The sequence below is a fragment of the Macaca thibetana genome, chromosome 12 (assembly GCF_024542745.1).
Source record: "Macaca thibetana thibetana isolate TM-01 chromosome 12, ASM2454274v1, whole genome shotgun sequence".
In the NCBI taxonomy this organism is placed as follows: Eukaryota; Metazoa; Chordata; class Mammalia; order Primates; family Cercopithecidae; genus Macaca; species Macaca thibetana.
Genome location: NC_065589.1, coordinates 8,739,732 through 8,755,468, shown reverse-complemented (window position 1 = coordinate 8,755,468; position 15,737 = coordinate 8,739,732). Strand labels below are relative to the sequence as shown.

Here is a 15,737-nt window from a genome sequence, read left to right as displayed (position 1 = left end):
TTCTTGGCGTGTTGAACAAAGAATTGAACAAAACACACAAAGTAACAAAGGAATGAAGCAACGAAAAACAGAGCAACAGGAGAACCGAGTAAGGAGAGCACAGATTCATTGAAGAGAACTCGCAGAGTGAGAGCGGGCTAGAGCACCTGGCTCAAGAGCCTCTTCAATTAGGGCTTTTATAAAGCCAAAATAACTTGGCAACACTCCGGGTATCCTTTAGAGGCCTCCAATTGGTTACACCCTATGAAGGATTGGTCTGCGACCAATCAGAGCCTAAAGTGGAAACTTGGCCTGCAGTTATTCAGGGGCTGAAGTGGAAACTTCTTTCTTGTTATCACAGGAGTGAAGATGTGGCCTGTGTCCTGCCCAATCTTGCTTAAAACTGGCTGCACCTGCTGTTCTCTTGCTTATGTGAACTGGCTGCATCTGCTATTACTTTGCTTATGCCTCAACCCTTGGCTACCCCAGTTCCCTATTCTCCTGCCTCACCATGACTCTAACAAGCACAATAGTACCAGTTTTCAAAACTGGCGTCTCCCAGGGCTTATTCTCTATTCCTGGGAAACCATTCCAAGGTTTCCCTTCCTGGCTTCACTGACAATCCAAGCATCTGCCTCTGTCCGAGGAGTTTGGGGGCAGCTTCAGTGGAAAGGTTTCTCAATCTCAAGTTCAAGTCTTTAATTGAAGTCCAAAACCTACTTGCTTTAGCCAAACTCCTTCTGAGCCAGCCAAAGTCCATGCATTAACCCTTATTGTTCTGGCCTGCTGGTCTTCCAATCGTCTCTGACTGGCTTTCCCCATCCCATGGTCCAAAGTGGTGCTCCAGCTAAGGAAAGAAGAACCCTGCACCATGCTTCTCATGTGATGCTGTAGCAGGACAAGCTGCAGACAAAACCCCTCAGACACCGAGTTAAAGAAGGAAGGGCTTTATTCATCCGGGAGCTTCAGTAAGACGTCTCCAACAACTGAGCTCTCCGAGTGAGCAATTCCTGTCCCTTCTAAGGGTTCACAACTCTAAGGGGGTCCGTGTGAGAGGGTCGTGATCAATAGATCATAGGGTACGTGATCTGGGGGCTGCATGCACTGGTAATTAGAACGGAACAGGACGGGGATTTTCACAGTGCTTTTCTATACAATGTCTGTAATCTATAGATAACATAACCGATTAGGTCAGGGGTTGATCTTTAACTATCAGGCCCAGGGTGTGGCGCCGGGCTGTCTGCTTGTGGATTTCATTTCTGCCTTTTAGTTTTCACTTCTTCTTTGGAGGCAGAAATTGGGCATAAGACAATATGAGGGGTGGTCTCCTCCCTTAATGCCATTCTCTATAATACCTCACCCCACCACCCTTGGCTGCCTAACCATATTACTCCAGACCTGCTAAGCAAACTCCTTCCCCACCACTTTCCACTCTAAAGTAACAGGGAAGGATCACAAGTCAGCTCCTTCCCCAGCAGCAGGTTTCTGGGCACAGCATCTTGGTTTCCAGAGATGAGGGTGGGTTGCTCTGGCTGCACCTGCACAGTGCCCTCTACTGGCCGGGCTGGGATTTCCAACCCTCCAAGTGCTGTTTAAATGGCTAGGAAGTAGTGCTCATTAAAGTTGTATTACGGCTGCTCTTATAAAATGTGCCTGAATTTTGCTTCAAATAAAAGAGATGGAGACTTATGCTGCATGGAGTTGTCATGTAAATATGTTTCTGTTGGAAAGGTGTGGAAATGTTACCAGTCGGTGGTTGGAGAAGCGCAGCTTTTGCCTGGTCCCAGCATTGACACAGAAACTGCTATGTAAAGGTAAGAATGTCAGTCTGGGATAAATTATCACAAACATCAGACCCCACCCATTAGGCTGCTAAGAAAAGGGTTTGCTCTTTTCTGTTGCCCTGGAGCTGATTGATGCAAACAGAGGCTGTGAAATAGGCAACAAGCTAACTTTCCACGAGGTGTCAGTCAAAGCTCACAAAATGTGTTGTTTGATTTAACGAGTCTCACATCTATCTAACTGAAGTAATTAAGGATGTTGGCAAGAAGTTAGTTGGAGGATCTTTCGTGAAGCAGTTTATAAAGTCCAATACTAGAAGGATGGCAAAATAAATGGTGATACTTGTGTTTTATTGCCAGCAATTTTGAAAAAGTGTAATTATTGATATCAAAATTCTATATGATCTTTTTAATACAAAAAGGTTATAAACCTGTATTATACGTCTGCATTTTAAAAGTATATATTATATAATTTAAAGTATGATTATACATGTTTTAAAAGTGTGAGTATGTATGTCTCAGAATGTTTCCAGGGCCATCTCTGGATGATGGTGTGATGAATTATTTTTAATATTAGTTTTCCTTAGCTGCATTTTCTAGAATGAGCATTTGTTGTGCAATTATGAGTTTGCATTACTGATGTAATTAGAAAACACAGAGGGCCAATTGTCTTAGTTCATTTTGTGCTGCTATAATAAAACCTGAGAGTAATGAACCTGTAATTTATAATGAACAGAAATTTATTTCTCACAGTTCTGAAGACTGGCGAGTCCCAGACTGAGTGATTGGCCTCTGGTGAGGGTCTGAGTGATTGGCCTCTGGTGACGGTCTTCTTGCTGTGCCATCTCATGGTGTAAGGCAGAAGAACTCTAGAGGCCAAGAGAGAGCAAAAAGGAGCCAAACTCTTTTTTTTTTTTTTTTTTTTGAGACAAGAGTCTCGCTGTGTGACCCAGGCTGGAGTGCAATGGCGTGACCTCAGCTCACTGCAACCTCTGCTTCCTGGGTTCAAGCGATTCTCCTGCCTCAGCCTCCTGAGTAGCTGGGACTACAGCTGCATGCCACCACACCTGGCTAATTTTTTGTATTTTCAGTAGAGATGGGTTTGGCCGGGCTGGTCTCAAACTCCTAACTGCAACCTCTGCTTCCTGGGTTCAAGTGATTCTCCTGCCTCAGCCTCCTGAGTAGCTGGGACTACAGCTGCATGCCACCACACCTGGCTAATTTTTTGTATTTTCAGTAGAGATGGGTTTGGCCGGGCTGGTCTCAAACTCCTAACCTCAAGTAATCCACCCACCTTGGCCTCCCAAAGTGCTGGGATTACAGCCACTGTGCCCAGCCGTCAAACTCATTCTTTTATGAGAAACCCACTCCTGTGATCATTTCCACAATAATGGCATTAATCCATTCCCTCTGCCCTATGGCCTAATCACCTCTCATTAGGCCTCACCTCCCAACTCTGTTGCAAGGGAGATTAAATTTCCAATTCATGTTTCTGGGGGACACATTTAAACCACAGCACCCCTCATGTGCTTTTACCTTGGCTCTGCAAAATCAGGGGCCATTTATCCAAATGAGATAATGGCCTGGAACATTCTAAAGCTGCTATTGTACAGCAGGTGCAACACATAGCTGGTAGCAATATATTCAGCTTTGTCTTTTCAGTTCAGATATTAAGGGTGGTCTTATCATTCTGTGGCAAATCCAAAGTTTCTACTGAGGTTGTTTCAAGGACTCTCACTTAGAAGCATTCTAGGTCATTCTCAGGCCAACAGGCATACTCACTGGGCCTCTTTGCCAAACTCCATTTATCCTTCATATCTGCTGCCAGGTAAGCCAGACTCAACACTGAGTTCTTGCTAGTTTCATTGAACTCTCATTGCTGAATTTGTTACCCTAGGATTTATAACCAAAGGAATTAGATCTAGGTGTTTCTATAAGCTCATTAGACCTTATGATTTGGGGATAAAAGATTTAGTAAATATCTTTGCTTATTCTCCTGCTGCTTGCTCTCTCTCTCTCTCTCTCTCTCTCTCTCTCTGTGTGTGTGTGTGTGTGTGTGTGTGTGTGCATAGGCAGTCTTATTTCAACTGTCTTTGTTTTGTCCTGGATTATCTTGTGTTTATTGATTGTATAAGGAAGTATTCCACAAAAGACAGATGCATATGTAAGTTGATTATTTTCTGCTTCAATCTAATCCAGTCTTGAAGGCAAATGATTAGAGGTTCCTCAGACCTGTGACAATTATGTGAAAAGGCAATTAGTCGAACTTAGCCTTGGGCACCCTACAAAACCTTTATAATGACATTTATACTTCTGTCAACTTGTGAAAGAAGACCGCTTTGCTCAGTTTATATTTTAGGTCAAACAATTGTTGGGTCATTGGCAATCTCGCTGATTTCTTCTCGGCCTAACTTCTGCTTGGCCTAACTTCTGACACCACTCATGAGTGCACACTGTAGCACAGTCGACTGCAGTGACCCATCTTCTTCACTTGGATTTGTCTGTATCAAATTTTCAAACTCCTGCAGAAATTCTTCTTTGTATATAAAGTCTTATGATGATCCTTACTCTTGCATTCTTTGCATAAAAGGCAAAAGATGGCAAAAAACAATGACCATTTTAGAGAAAGTTTGCTGTGTTAAAAATCAATTCATATTTTAGGAGGCAGTCTAGAAAAATTGGGAGGCAAAGACACCAATCTTTCAATAATCAGTTTTTTTATCTGGTGTGGTAGAGCTGAAAACACAAGTTGTCGAAGGACACTAACCTTCTGAGACCCACCCTGTTTGGATCTAAGCAACTTTTCACTTGTACCTCTTCTAGTCTTTTTATTCCTTCCTCCAATCTTCTAAATGAGCTAGTATTGCCTTGGGATTTCTCAGGAAAGGAACATTCATGTAAATGTGCAAGATCAGAAGGCAGATATATAGACGTTGAATTTAAAACCTAGTTTAGAGCTGAGTCAAAGACAGTCTGTACAGGCTGCTATAACAGGATACCATAGACTAACCAGCTTATAAACAATAGAAATTTATTTCTTACAGTTCTGGAGGCTGGGAAGTCCAAGATCAAGGTGCTAGCAAGGTAGGTTTCATTCTGAAGCCTCTTGTCTTGGCTTGCAGGTGGCCATGTGCTCACATGACCTCTTTTTCGTGCATGTGGGGAGAGAGTGTGTGAGAGACAGCAAGTTCTCTGGTATCTCTTCTTATAAGGACACTAACCGTATTGGATCAGAGCCCCATCCTTATGACCTTATTTTAATTAATTATATACTTAAAGGCCCTATTTCCAAATAGAGTCACTTGTGGGTTAGGGCTTCAACATATAAATTTTGGGGGGACACAATTCAGTCCATAGCAATGCTATAAATATTTTCTTATACTTCAGGAAGATGGACAGATATTTGCAACAGGATCTTTGTTATGTACTATTTTCATGAATGACTAGATGTATATAGACTAGTTCACTTCATTTTAGCCCCTCATGAATGGGGAAAGTAGTTAAGAGGTTAGGAAAAGGAAGATTTGAATAATCCATCTGGAAATTAAAATACAATTAATTCTTAGAGACAAAAAGAAGGAAGCTCATTAAAGTCATTTTAGAAATCTGTCTCTTAAAGAGTAAATTGGACAAAGATTAATATTTTCATAAAATAAACACTAGATTTAAAAATTGGATTCCAGGAACCTTTTGAACATTATTCTAGGGTAGGATCAACAGCTGAAAATGGACTCCGATTTGAATTAGGAGCCTTAAATGAAAAAATATATATAGAAAATTGTTAATTTAGAAGGTAACAGAACATTTTCTAATAAGTAACTGAGCCCTAGAAAGAAAAGAAGCTAGAAATAAAAATAAATATACAGCTTTATAAATGAAACAACTGGTCCCCCAAATAAAAACAAGAATCTAAGAGCTTCTGTATTCTCTAAGAATTATGAGGGTATAAGTAAGGACACCTGTAGATTTCAAGAAGAAAGACATTGGAAGAGCCAATGCCCTCTACTGAGGGTGCTACTCTTGGGGAGCTATTAGCACCCCCAAGTTCTGTCCTTTCTCTAATCTTCTAAGGAGAATTGTTTACAGATGGACAATGATATAGTTCTTCTTTTGATATGCATGGCCCTGTACCTACAATAAATCCTGCTTCCATAGAACATCATCCCCTTCAGAATCAAATTTTAAAGTTGTCTAAAAAGAATAAGGAAGGCATATTGACGGAAAGCAAGAAGAGAAAAATGAGAAATTTGGTCTTAAACTAAAAATGCCTTATGTGCCAGATTGTCAAAGAGACAAACTTGAGGTATGCAGTAAATTGTAGAAGCCTTGAGGGCAAATAAACTTTGTCTATCTCGACTCACAAAAACCATCCAGGTAGTGGACATTTGTAACAATACTAAGCCCTTTCCTAAATTCCAACATGGTGTCTTCATCAGATGAATACTTTTATTTTTCTTTAGGAAACAATTTCTACATATTAGCCAGAGTTCTCTAGAGAAACAGAACCAATATGAGATAGATAGATAGATAGATAGATAGATAGATAGATAGATAGATAGACAGACAGACAGACAGACAGACAGATAGAAAGACAGACATTTATTTTGAGGGATGGGCTCACGTATTTATGGAAGCTGAGGAGTCCCATCATTTTCTGTCTGCAAGCTGGAGGTCCAGGAAAGGCAGTGGCATGGTTCCAGTCCAAGAACCAGGACCTCTGATGTCCAAAGGCAGAAGATGGATGTCCCAGCTCAAGTAGAAAGCAAACTCACCCTTCCTCTACCCTTTTGTCCCATTCAGGGGTTCTCAACAGATTAGACCATGCTCCCCCAAATTGGTGAGGGTGATTTTCTTTCCTTGCCCTGCCTATTCAAATGCTAATCTTTTCTGCTGACAGTAGGTGGAGTTTTAAAGAGTGTGGCGTTCAGGATTTGTGAATTTTCAGTGGTGTCAGGGGCTGGTGCAGTCTGTTTAAGTGTGGGTACTCGTGAGACTGCTGAGTCCTCGGAGAGGTCCATGGAACTCTTTTTCTTCTCAGTCTCCTCTTTTTGTTCTCATTCAGCCAAAGTTACAAGAAAGAATCATAAAAAATTATCCACATCTTTACCACTATAAATGATTCTTTCTGAAGAAGATATTTCATTTGCAAAGATCGTATTTTCAGTCTGAACACTGATCAGCAGAATTTCATTCTGATTTCATCTTTGAATATTTCATTGAATCATCTGTCAGGGCAGTAGCTGCACAAAATCATTTAAGACTCTGAACAACAGATCTCAAACAATTGTGAAATGAAATATATATATATATATATATAGGCTGGGCGCAGTGGCTCACGCCTGTAATTTCAACACTTTGGGAGGCCGAGGTGGGTGGATCATTTGAGGTCAGGAGTTCAAGACCAGCCTGGCCAAAATGGTGAAACCCGCTCTCCACTAGAAATACAAAAAAATTTTGCTGGGTATGGTGGCACACGCCTGTAATCCCAGCCATTGGGGGAGGCTGAGGCAGGAGAATTGCTTGAACCTGGGAGATGGAGGTTGCAGTGAGCTGAGATCACACTACTGCACTCCAGCCTGGGCAACAGTGTGAGACTGCAGCTCAAAACAAACGAACAAACAAACTTAGGAATACTATTTTAAGAAGGGATTGGGAGATTTCCTAAGAAAATAATTCTCATCAACTCCGTGAGAAGCTCACCTTGCCTTTCTTTTAGCTTTGACATAGATTGGTCCAAGTCACACAAAATTACTCTAGATACAGGAAGTATACCGGAAGTATTATAGAATTACTCTAGATAGCAGGAAGTATTATTAGCGATGGCCTAGACTCTCTCTTAATTGGCCCAAATAAAATCCAAGCTTATTCTATTATGCATAGCTACTATTTGGGCTCAGGAATTTAAACTGGTTTTATGTAGCTTGATCAAATTCACATTAGTAGCATTAATTATAGAAATGGCTATTATTTGGGTCTTTCTAAGAGTTGGGAAGGCAACTCATCCTTAAGTTCACTTCAAATTGTCCTTCAAATTGGCTGTACAAGCAACAGCTTAGAAGAGCTGTATTATAAAATTCAGCTCTCTAGTAAAGCCTAGAATTGGTCAAGAAAAGTAATTATCACCTAGACTTCCTGGTATCATCTCTTTATTCATTTTTAAGATGACATGAAAAAACCATTAAATTGGGATTTTGTATTAGACTATCCAAAGATTGGTTGTGGGCATGGATACTTTTTCAATGAACCGGACACAAGTACGAGCTTCTCCTTCATTGGATAAGAGTAACAGAAGGCTGCCAGACTGAGTGTGTTACATACGAGTATGGTAATATGTGAGGGAAAGAGTAACAATCAAATTAGTAAACAGCAGAAAGATGTCGGGTGGTGTCTATTAACAGCAGGGATTTGCTGCATATGTTAACATCAGATTTAAAGGTAATCCTAGTACAAGACCAAAAGATGCTTTGACTAATTTAGTGGAGGCCTGTACCTGCTTGGATACATGAAGCTAAGCCTTCGATATTGGATCAAAGAATAGCTAAAAAAGACCATGAGTTTTTGACGTATGCCATGCCATAGAGGTAATACTTTTAAGAGCATCACTGTCCATTAAAAATATAATGTGAGACACATTGGTCATTTTAAGTTTTTAAAATATTAACATTTTTTAAAAGTAAAAAGAAATAGGTGAAGGTATTTTTAAAACATTTTATTTAACCCAATGTATCTAAAATATCATCAGTTCAACATTTAACCAATGCTAAAAATTATTAACGAGATATGTTACATTTATTTTTACATACTAAGTCTTCAAACTCCAGTGCTCTAACCTCACACTTAGGAGCACATCTCAATTTGGACTAGCACAGTTCAAGTTCTTGGCCTTGTGACACGGCTTATCCTTTCATGGCCATAAAAATTATGATAATCTAGGAAGAATGCATCTGGACTCTTACAGGTTTGTAATGAACTAACCAAAAATACATCCAGCCTTGTCTCTGTACTTCAGATATTGTGGGTGGCACGTCATTCTCTCACAGTATTATCACTTTCCTATTTGATGCTACCGAAGCCACAATGGGAAGATATTCCTCTGTGGGCTTTCTGTTAGGATCGCAGAAAGTGACATTGTTTCTGTTTTCTCTCATGTAGCAATTTGTGGGCTGGCACCTAAGGAATTTCTGACTCTAAAGGCTAAAGCTTATGTGGTCTAAAATTTACATTAAAAGTCAGCATAGATAGTGTGCAATAAATATGTGGGTTAGTTTTAATTTCTACCTTTGGGGCTGTCAGGTGCCACAATGAGGAATACCTACTTTTTTGGGGGGAGCCAGTTTATATAATATATATTTTCCTAAGTAATCATTCATTTTTGTCAAGACTTTCAAATTTACTGGTTTAAATGAATATATAGCATTCTCTTATATTCCAGTCGTCATTGTATCTGTAGTTATGGCTCCGATTTTTTTTTTTTTTTTTTTCAAACAAGACAGGCTTTATTTAGATCACCAAAAAGAACATTTTACAGAAAGGGAACCATAAAATTACACAAAAGAGTATAGCTGTAAAATTGCCAACAAGAAAAGCAATGCTTTCTTTAGCTCACCAAAAATAATGTTTCACAGAGAGGGAACCGTTAGAAGCAAATTATAGTTGCAAATTTTCTTTTGCCATCAATATGGATTCCCTCTAAAATACTTCAAGACCACTTTGCGGTTTTCAAGTACAAACTAAACCTTGTTGGACAGAGTTTAGTTTAGTTTAGCATCATCAAGAGAATGAAACCAATTTGCAAAAACGACTTTGTTTAATGCTAATAACGAAACAATGTGGTTCTTGCTAACTAACTGCAATGTCTACTGAAATGGCCTAACCTATGTATACTTCCATGAACATTTCACTGTGAACACAGTTGCTTTTTTCCTGCCATCACAGATGGCCTACAACGTAGCAAGTGTCATGTCAGAACACTTTCAGGCACCTAGGAAATAATTCTAAACAGAGTAACTACAGTATATGGGGAACTCAAACGGGACCACCTCTGTCAAAGCCCCCAGGTGGGCAGTGTTTTGTGCTATGGGTAAAGACCCACCACCTTGTTAGTTGTTTACCTGGAACTCAGAACGCCATGCTAGATGGAGCAGTTGTTCTTACAGAACCATCAACGCTTTTATAGGCTGCCTGGGAGTTCTTGGTGCTGTAATGCACCTCAGAGGCAGCGACATAAGCCGACTCTGGGAAGAAGTCATCGTGGTAGTCTGCTAAAAACCTCACAAAGAGATCAAAGTGCTTCAATAAAGCCTTCAGATTCTTCTCAGTAAAGGACATTTTTCCAAGAATTTCTGGAAGTTTTACAAACAATCGCAGCAAATGTTGTGCCCCGTAAATGTAAGAGGGTGGAGGCGCCTGGTCACCTGGTGGGTAATTGTCAGGCACGAGCTTCCAGGAGAGGACCTCATTTATTTCATTAGTTCTTCTCCCTTCAAAGCCAGCAAACGCAGCACTCCCTTCTATTCCCTGACTCTGGTTAGGAGTCAGAGGAATAGGTGAAGATGATCTGCTATGCACAGGTGTCTTCTTTTCCAGGTGCAGGAACAGCTTGGGCATGCTGGTGGACATGTCCTGCTGCCAGCGCTTGGGCTGAGGTGAGGTGCTGGTCTTAGAAAGCCTGTCACAGTTGGCCGTGTGGGGCGAGGACCGCCTCAGAGACCGCACTGCTTCCGGCTCGGCTTTGCGCCTTTTGGGGGTGGCTCGTTCACCAGTGGTTGACGGACTCTCTGTAGACTGCGGCCTGGATGGATTCAACAAATCTCTCTCTCTGGGACAGAGCTTCTCCTGGCTCCTACTAGTATTTGTGGCACTTTCCTTAATTGCAAGAAAAACCTTAGATGCAGTCACCTTTTTATACTGAGCTTGTTCATAGGGATAGAGTAAAACCAACGGGAGAGTGTAATCAAAAGTTATTCTTAATCCATCCACCATCTCCTTACAAAGGTCAACATTCTTTTCTGCTGGGACATAAGGCACATTCATGTTGGCATGTGGCATAGCGTGAAGGTGACGAGGCCGCTCATTGGCTGAAAAGGCTGCACTGATAGCAAAATGCCTCACATAGGATTCCAAAATCGTTATGATGTTGGTGTGGCATGGAAGTTTCACTAACCGTTTCCTCCGATTAATGTAGTAACAATCATCCTCCAGCTGCCTCTTCAAAACTTCAGGGATTTCTAGAGTTACTGTTCTTTCTTCCATTTCCCTTTTTGTTTGAAGCTCCGGTTCTTCCTTTACTTCAGCCTTTTCTTCAGTATCACTTTCTTCACTTATTTTTTCATCCTTGTCTTCACTACTGTCGGAGGAACTGCTTAATGAGTTTTCATCATTTTCATCTCTTTCTTCGATGGAAAGGCCTTTTAAAAAAAGACAGAGTCAGCACCAGGCAACCTGGAGGGGCTGCTTCTTTCTCTCTTGCTCCTCAGGTGAACTACAACTTTTCTTGCCAATTTATGCTGTAATCTATGATTTTCTTTTCTTTTCTCTCTCTTTTTTTTTTGTGACAGCGTTTCCACACTGACCTCCACCTCCCAGGGTTCAAGCAATTTTCCTGCCTCAGCCTCCAGAGTAGCTGGGATTATAGGCGCCCACCACCATGCCCTGCTAATTGTTTTGTAGTTTTAGCAGAGACGGGGTTTCGCCTTGTTGGCCAGGCAGGTCTCGAACTCCTGACCTCACGTGATCTGCCCACTTTTGACTCTCAAAGTGCTGGGATTACACGAGCGAGCCACCGTGCCCTGCCCCAATCTACGATTTTCTTTTCTTTTCTTCTTTCTTTTTTTTTTTTGAGACAGAGTCTCGCCCTGCCAACCAGGCTGGAGGGCAACGGCGTGATCTCGGCTCACTGCAACCTCCGCCACCTGGGTTCAAACGATTCTCCTACCTCAGCCTCCCGAGTAGCTGGGATTACAGGCGTTCGCCACCACACCTAGCTATTTTTTTATATTTTTAGTAGAGACAGAGTTTCACCATGTTGGCCAGGCTGGTCTCCAACTCCTGACTTCGTGATCCGCCCGCCTCGGCCTTCCAAAGTGCTGGGATTACAGGCGTGAGCCACCGCGCCCGGCCAATCTACGATTTTCACTGGGCTCACAAAGCACACGATCTTCGGCTACCCATCTATCCCAACTTCCGTTCCAACCACTACAATGGCTCTGGTATTCTGGGATCTCGCTGCCTTTTTCGCCTTTCCCAACAATAACGTTAACAATCTAGGTCAGACGGCGTCCGACGGGAGCGTCCCACGGGAGCCCACGCGGCACTGGGCCGCAGAGCAGGAGAGATTTAACGCGAAGAGAGAAACCCACCGTGGTTAAGAGGCCTCCTCCGCGGGCGCCTTGCGTCTGCGTTCCGGGCGCACACGTAGCGCTGGCTACGCGACAGGGCGCGCGCGACGCTCCCGACGGCGCATGCGCGATCCGGTATGCCGGGCGGAAGTCCCGTTTAATTCTAATGCTATTTATTTATGTATCCGTTGTCTCTCTTTTCTTAATTATATTGTTGAACTTTATCTGTTTTACTGGTCTTTTAAAGGAACCAGCGCTTAATGTTTCTTTATCTACCCTACACGTTTTTGTTTTTATTTTCTTTAATTTCTTGACTGTATTCTTTTCTTCCTTTTAACTTAGGTTAAACTGTTCTAAAATCATTTCTTGAATTGAAAGCATAATGAATTTACTTCCACTTACTTTTGTTTGCTAATAAATGCATTTAAGGCTATCTATTCTTTAAGTACCAGTTAGTGATTTTCCTTTTGTTTCCTTCTTTGATACAAGCGTTATTTAGGAGTTTTTATTACTATTTCTACTTGCAAAGATAAATTTAATATTATTCCCTACTTTAAAAATCCTAAGTGTAATACGAAGAGATATTGAATATTAAAATAATTAAAATTTATAGTCCTAACATTTTGCTTAATGATAAATACTAGAAGCATTTCATCTGTCAAGAAAAAAATCATTTTATATTTAATTTTAAAATTAAATACGCAATACATACAAAACCTTTTGTGGCATGAATAACATATAAAGAATAACAATAAAATATCACTCACGTTGGTATTTGAGTTCTTATGCTCTTGCCAACACTTAGTATTGTGTTTTTGCAAATATTCCCAGTGCAAAATTGAAGTAAAATTTGTATTTTTCTCCTTTATGATAGGCATTTTTGGTGTCTTGTTTAAGAAATCCTTTTATGTTCCATGGTAATAAAACTTACCTCTCACATTTCAACTTTTAATTCACGGGAACTGATTTTTGTATTTGCTTTAAGGTAGAAGGCCAATTCTTTTTCTTTTTCTTAGTGTGGATAACAAATTGTCTCAGTAGCATTTATTGAATAATTTATCCTTTCCTCACTGTTCTATAATGCCACCCGAACTGTGTCTCTTCTATGTGTACATTGGCCTGTCTCTAGATTCTATATTGTATTTCACTGGTCTTTTTTTTTCCTACCTTTGCACCTAATCACAGTGTTATAGTAACTAGCTGCAAACTTCTCACCTTGTTCGTTTTCCTTAGCTGTGTTATGCCTATTGTTGACCTTTGATTTTTCCGTATACATTTTATTACCAGCTTGTTAGTTTTACCAAAATTGGCATTTTGATTAGAATTACTTTGAATCTATAGATCAATTAGGGGGAATAATTGATATCTTTATGAGATTGGGTCTTCTAATCCATTAACATGGAATATCTCTCCTGTAATTTAGGTCTTCTTTAATATCTTTCAAAAGATGGAAAAATTGTATTTTTCTTTATAGTTATAATTTTAGCAGTATACATTTTATGAATTATAATTTTATCAGATACTCACATTTTGTTGGATTTTTAGGAGTCTTTTGTAAATTATGTTGATTTAAAGTTCCATTTTTCTACTGTTGATGTATGAAAATGAAATTAACATTTTAAAATTAGAATTTAGTGAAATAATTACAGATTCACATGTAGTTGTAAGCAATATTCAAGATACCTCTTTTATACTTTAAATAGTTTCCCTGAAGGTAACGTTTTGCTTGTGTTGTCTTTATTTTGCTCTTCTTTTCCTAATTTTTTTGAGCTAGAAGTGTAAGTTATTGATTTATAGCATTTAGTGCTATAAATTTCCCTCACATAATTGTTTTAGCTGCATCCCACATATTTTGATTATGTTTTCATTTTCATTCAATTCTATGTATTTTTAAAAGTTTCCTTTTATACTTCTTTGATCCATGGCTTATTCAGAAGTATGTTGTTCAATTTCTACATGTTTAGAGATTTTCTTGTTTTCCTGTTATTGATTTCTAGTTTGATTCTATTATCATCAAAAGACATAATCTATATTATTTCAATACTTCTAAACCTATTGAGACTTGTTTTATGGCCCAGAATACTGTCTGTTTTGGTGTACATTCCATGGGTGCTTGAAAAAATGCATATCCTGCTCTTGTTGGGTGGAGTAAAAGACTCCACAAGTCATTGAATGCTGTCAGTGGTATCCTCTGACTGAGATATTATTTGGCAAATAAAAATGAAGAGTGTCAATGTCTTGTCCTATATTTAGTAATAAGATGGTTCTCCAAATAAAACAGATGAAGAAGATTCAGTTGAATATTTGCTTCTGTTGTAAAAAATGTATAATCAATGACAAAGTAAACAATTGAAATATTGAGAAATATAGTTATATTTGAAAGTTAAATGAGATCTTTCTTAATCTTTAAAAAAGTGAGATCAAAGTGAAAGGAATTACTATGCGGTTACTCAAGAAACTTATATAATTTAAAAATAACCCTCAATGTTTCATCTTTGTGGCAGACATGTAAGGATAGGATTCAGGATGCTGATTTGGAAACACGTTATGCTAATTTAGGTTTTATTAAGAATTATATGGTGACTACATTGAAATATCTGTATAATCATGTGAGATTAGATCAGGTTGGGCAAATTAACCTCAGCATTAACCCACATTTCTAGAAGGAATTAGTTGAGCTACTAAACAATGACTTAGAGGTCAAACTTGACTTAATCTAATTACAAAAACTTTTTGTTCTAGTTAAGACTTTCATATCTACTGTGTAGCATAAGTAGTTTATTATAGCACTTTTGGCTACACATTCAGGTGGAAAGTGTTCAGAGCAATAATTCAGTTATTGCAAAATATTGCTCATATATAAAAGAACAGATTTGAGACTTGAGAGACATGAAACGCAGGGATCTCACTAAGTTTTATTAATGAAAGTTATTTTGAGACATTTAATACTATTTGCAACCTACATACTAGAAATAACTAGAACAGTTTTGTAATATAATGAGAAGTTTTTATCATGAAAATTAAATATTGAAATAATATACTTTTGGATTGCTGGTTCAAATCCACTGTACAACTTTGAAACAACTGACCTACAGTATAACTTATCTATGTCCTCTTGGGTTCTGAGTTCTTTTTGCAGGCTGTTCTCTGTGCCTGTCACCTGTTAAAGGATATGGCTCCAAGGTCTTTCTATTACAGATGCTTAGCGTTTGGTAATATTTCAAGCCTGTGCCGTTGTTATTACTCCATACTATGTCCTAAATAATTTGCACAAATATAAAGCTTCCTAATATTTTCTACTTTATCCCTCTATAATTTGCCTTGTCATCCTATTCTTCCTTCAATTAAAATTATTTTCCCTTTTTCTTATCTTCACATAAATATGATCTACCATTACTCAACACTAACTCTAAATTCTTGTGTTTATTAGTACTTGAAATTTTTGGTTCTAGTATTTATTAGTACTTCGTTCATTTTTCTGTATCTTTTCTACAGAATGGCTTTTAATTTTCTTTCATGATGTTTTTATAGCAGCTGAGCTTAAATATTTACGTTCATGATCATTTCAATATTGTAAGGGGGTCAGGAAAGTCTTTCCAAGAATGACATCAAAGGCAAGAAATAGAAAATATGTTTAAAA

General features: G+C 39.1%; 1 protein-coding gene across 1 annotated transcript; it reads right to left on the bottom strand.

The window, feature by feature from the left end:
• Positions 1-8,454: 8,454 nt before the first annotated feature.
• Positions 8,455-12,230, bottom strand: LOC126932270 (putative male-specific lethal-3 protein-like 2). Its single transcript, XM_050751018.1, has 2 exons — positions 12,119-12,230; positions 8,455-11,167 (listed from the first exon to the last, which is right to left on the bottom strand). Exon 2 carries the CDS (start codon positions 11,010-11,012, stop codon positions 9,879-9,881), a length of 1,134 nt encoding a protein of 377 aa, XP_050606975.1. The 5' UTR covers positions 11,013-11,167; positions 12,119-12,230; the 3' UTR covers positions 8,455-9,878.
• Positions 12,231-15,737: the final 3,507 nt, after the last annotated feature.

Coding starts and splice junctions, on each gene's coding strand:
- LOC126932270 (XM_050751018.1), bottom strand. CDS start 11,012: ATGGAAGAAAGAACAGTAACTCTAGAAATCCCTGAAGTTTTGAAGAGG.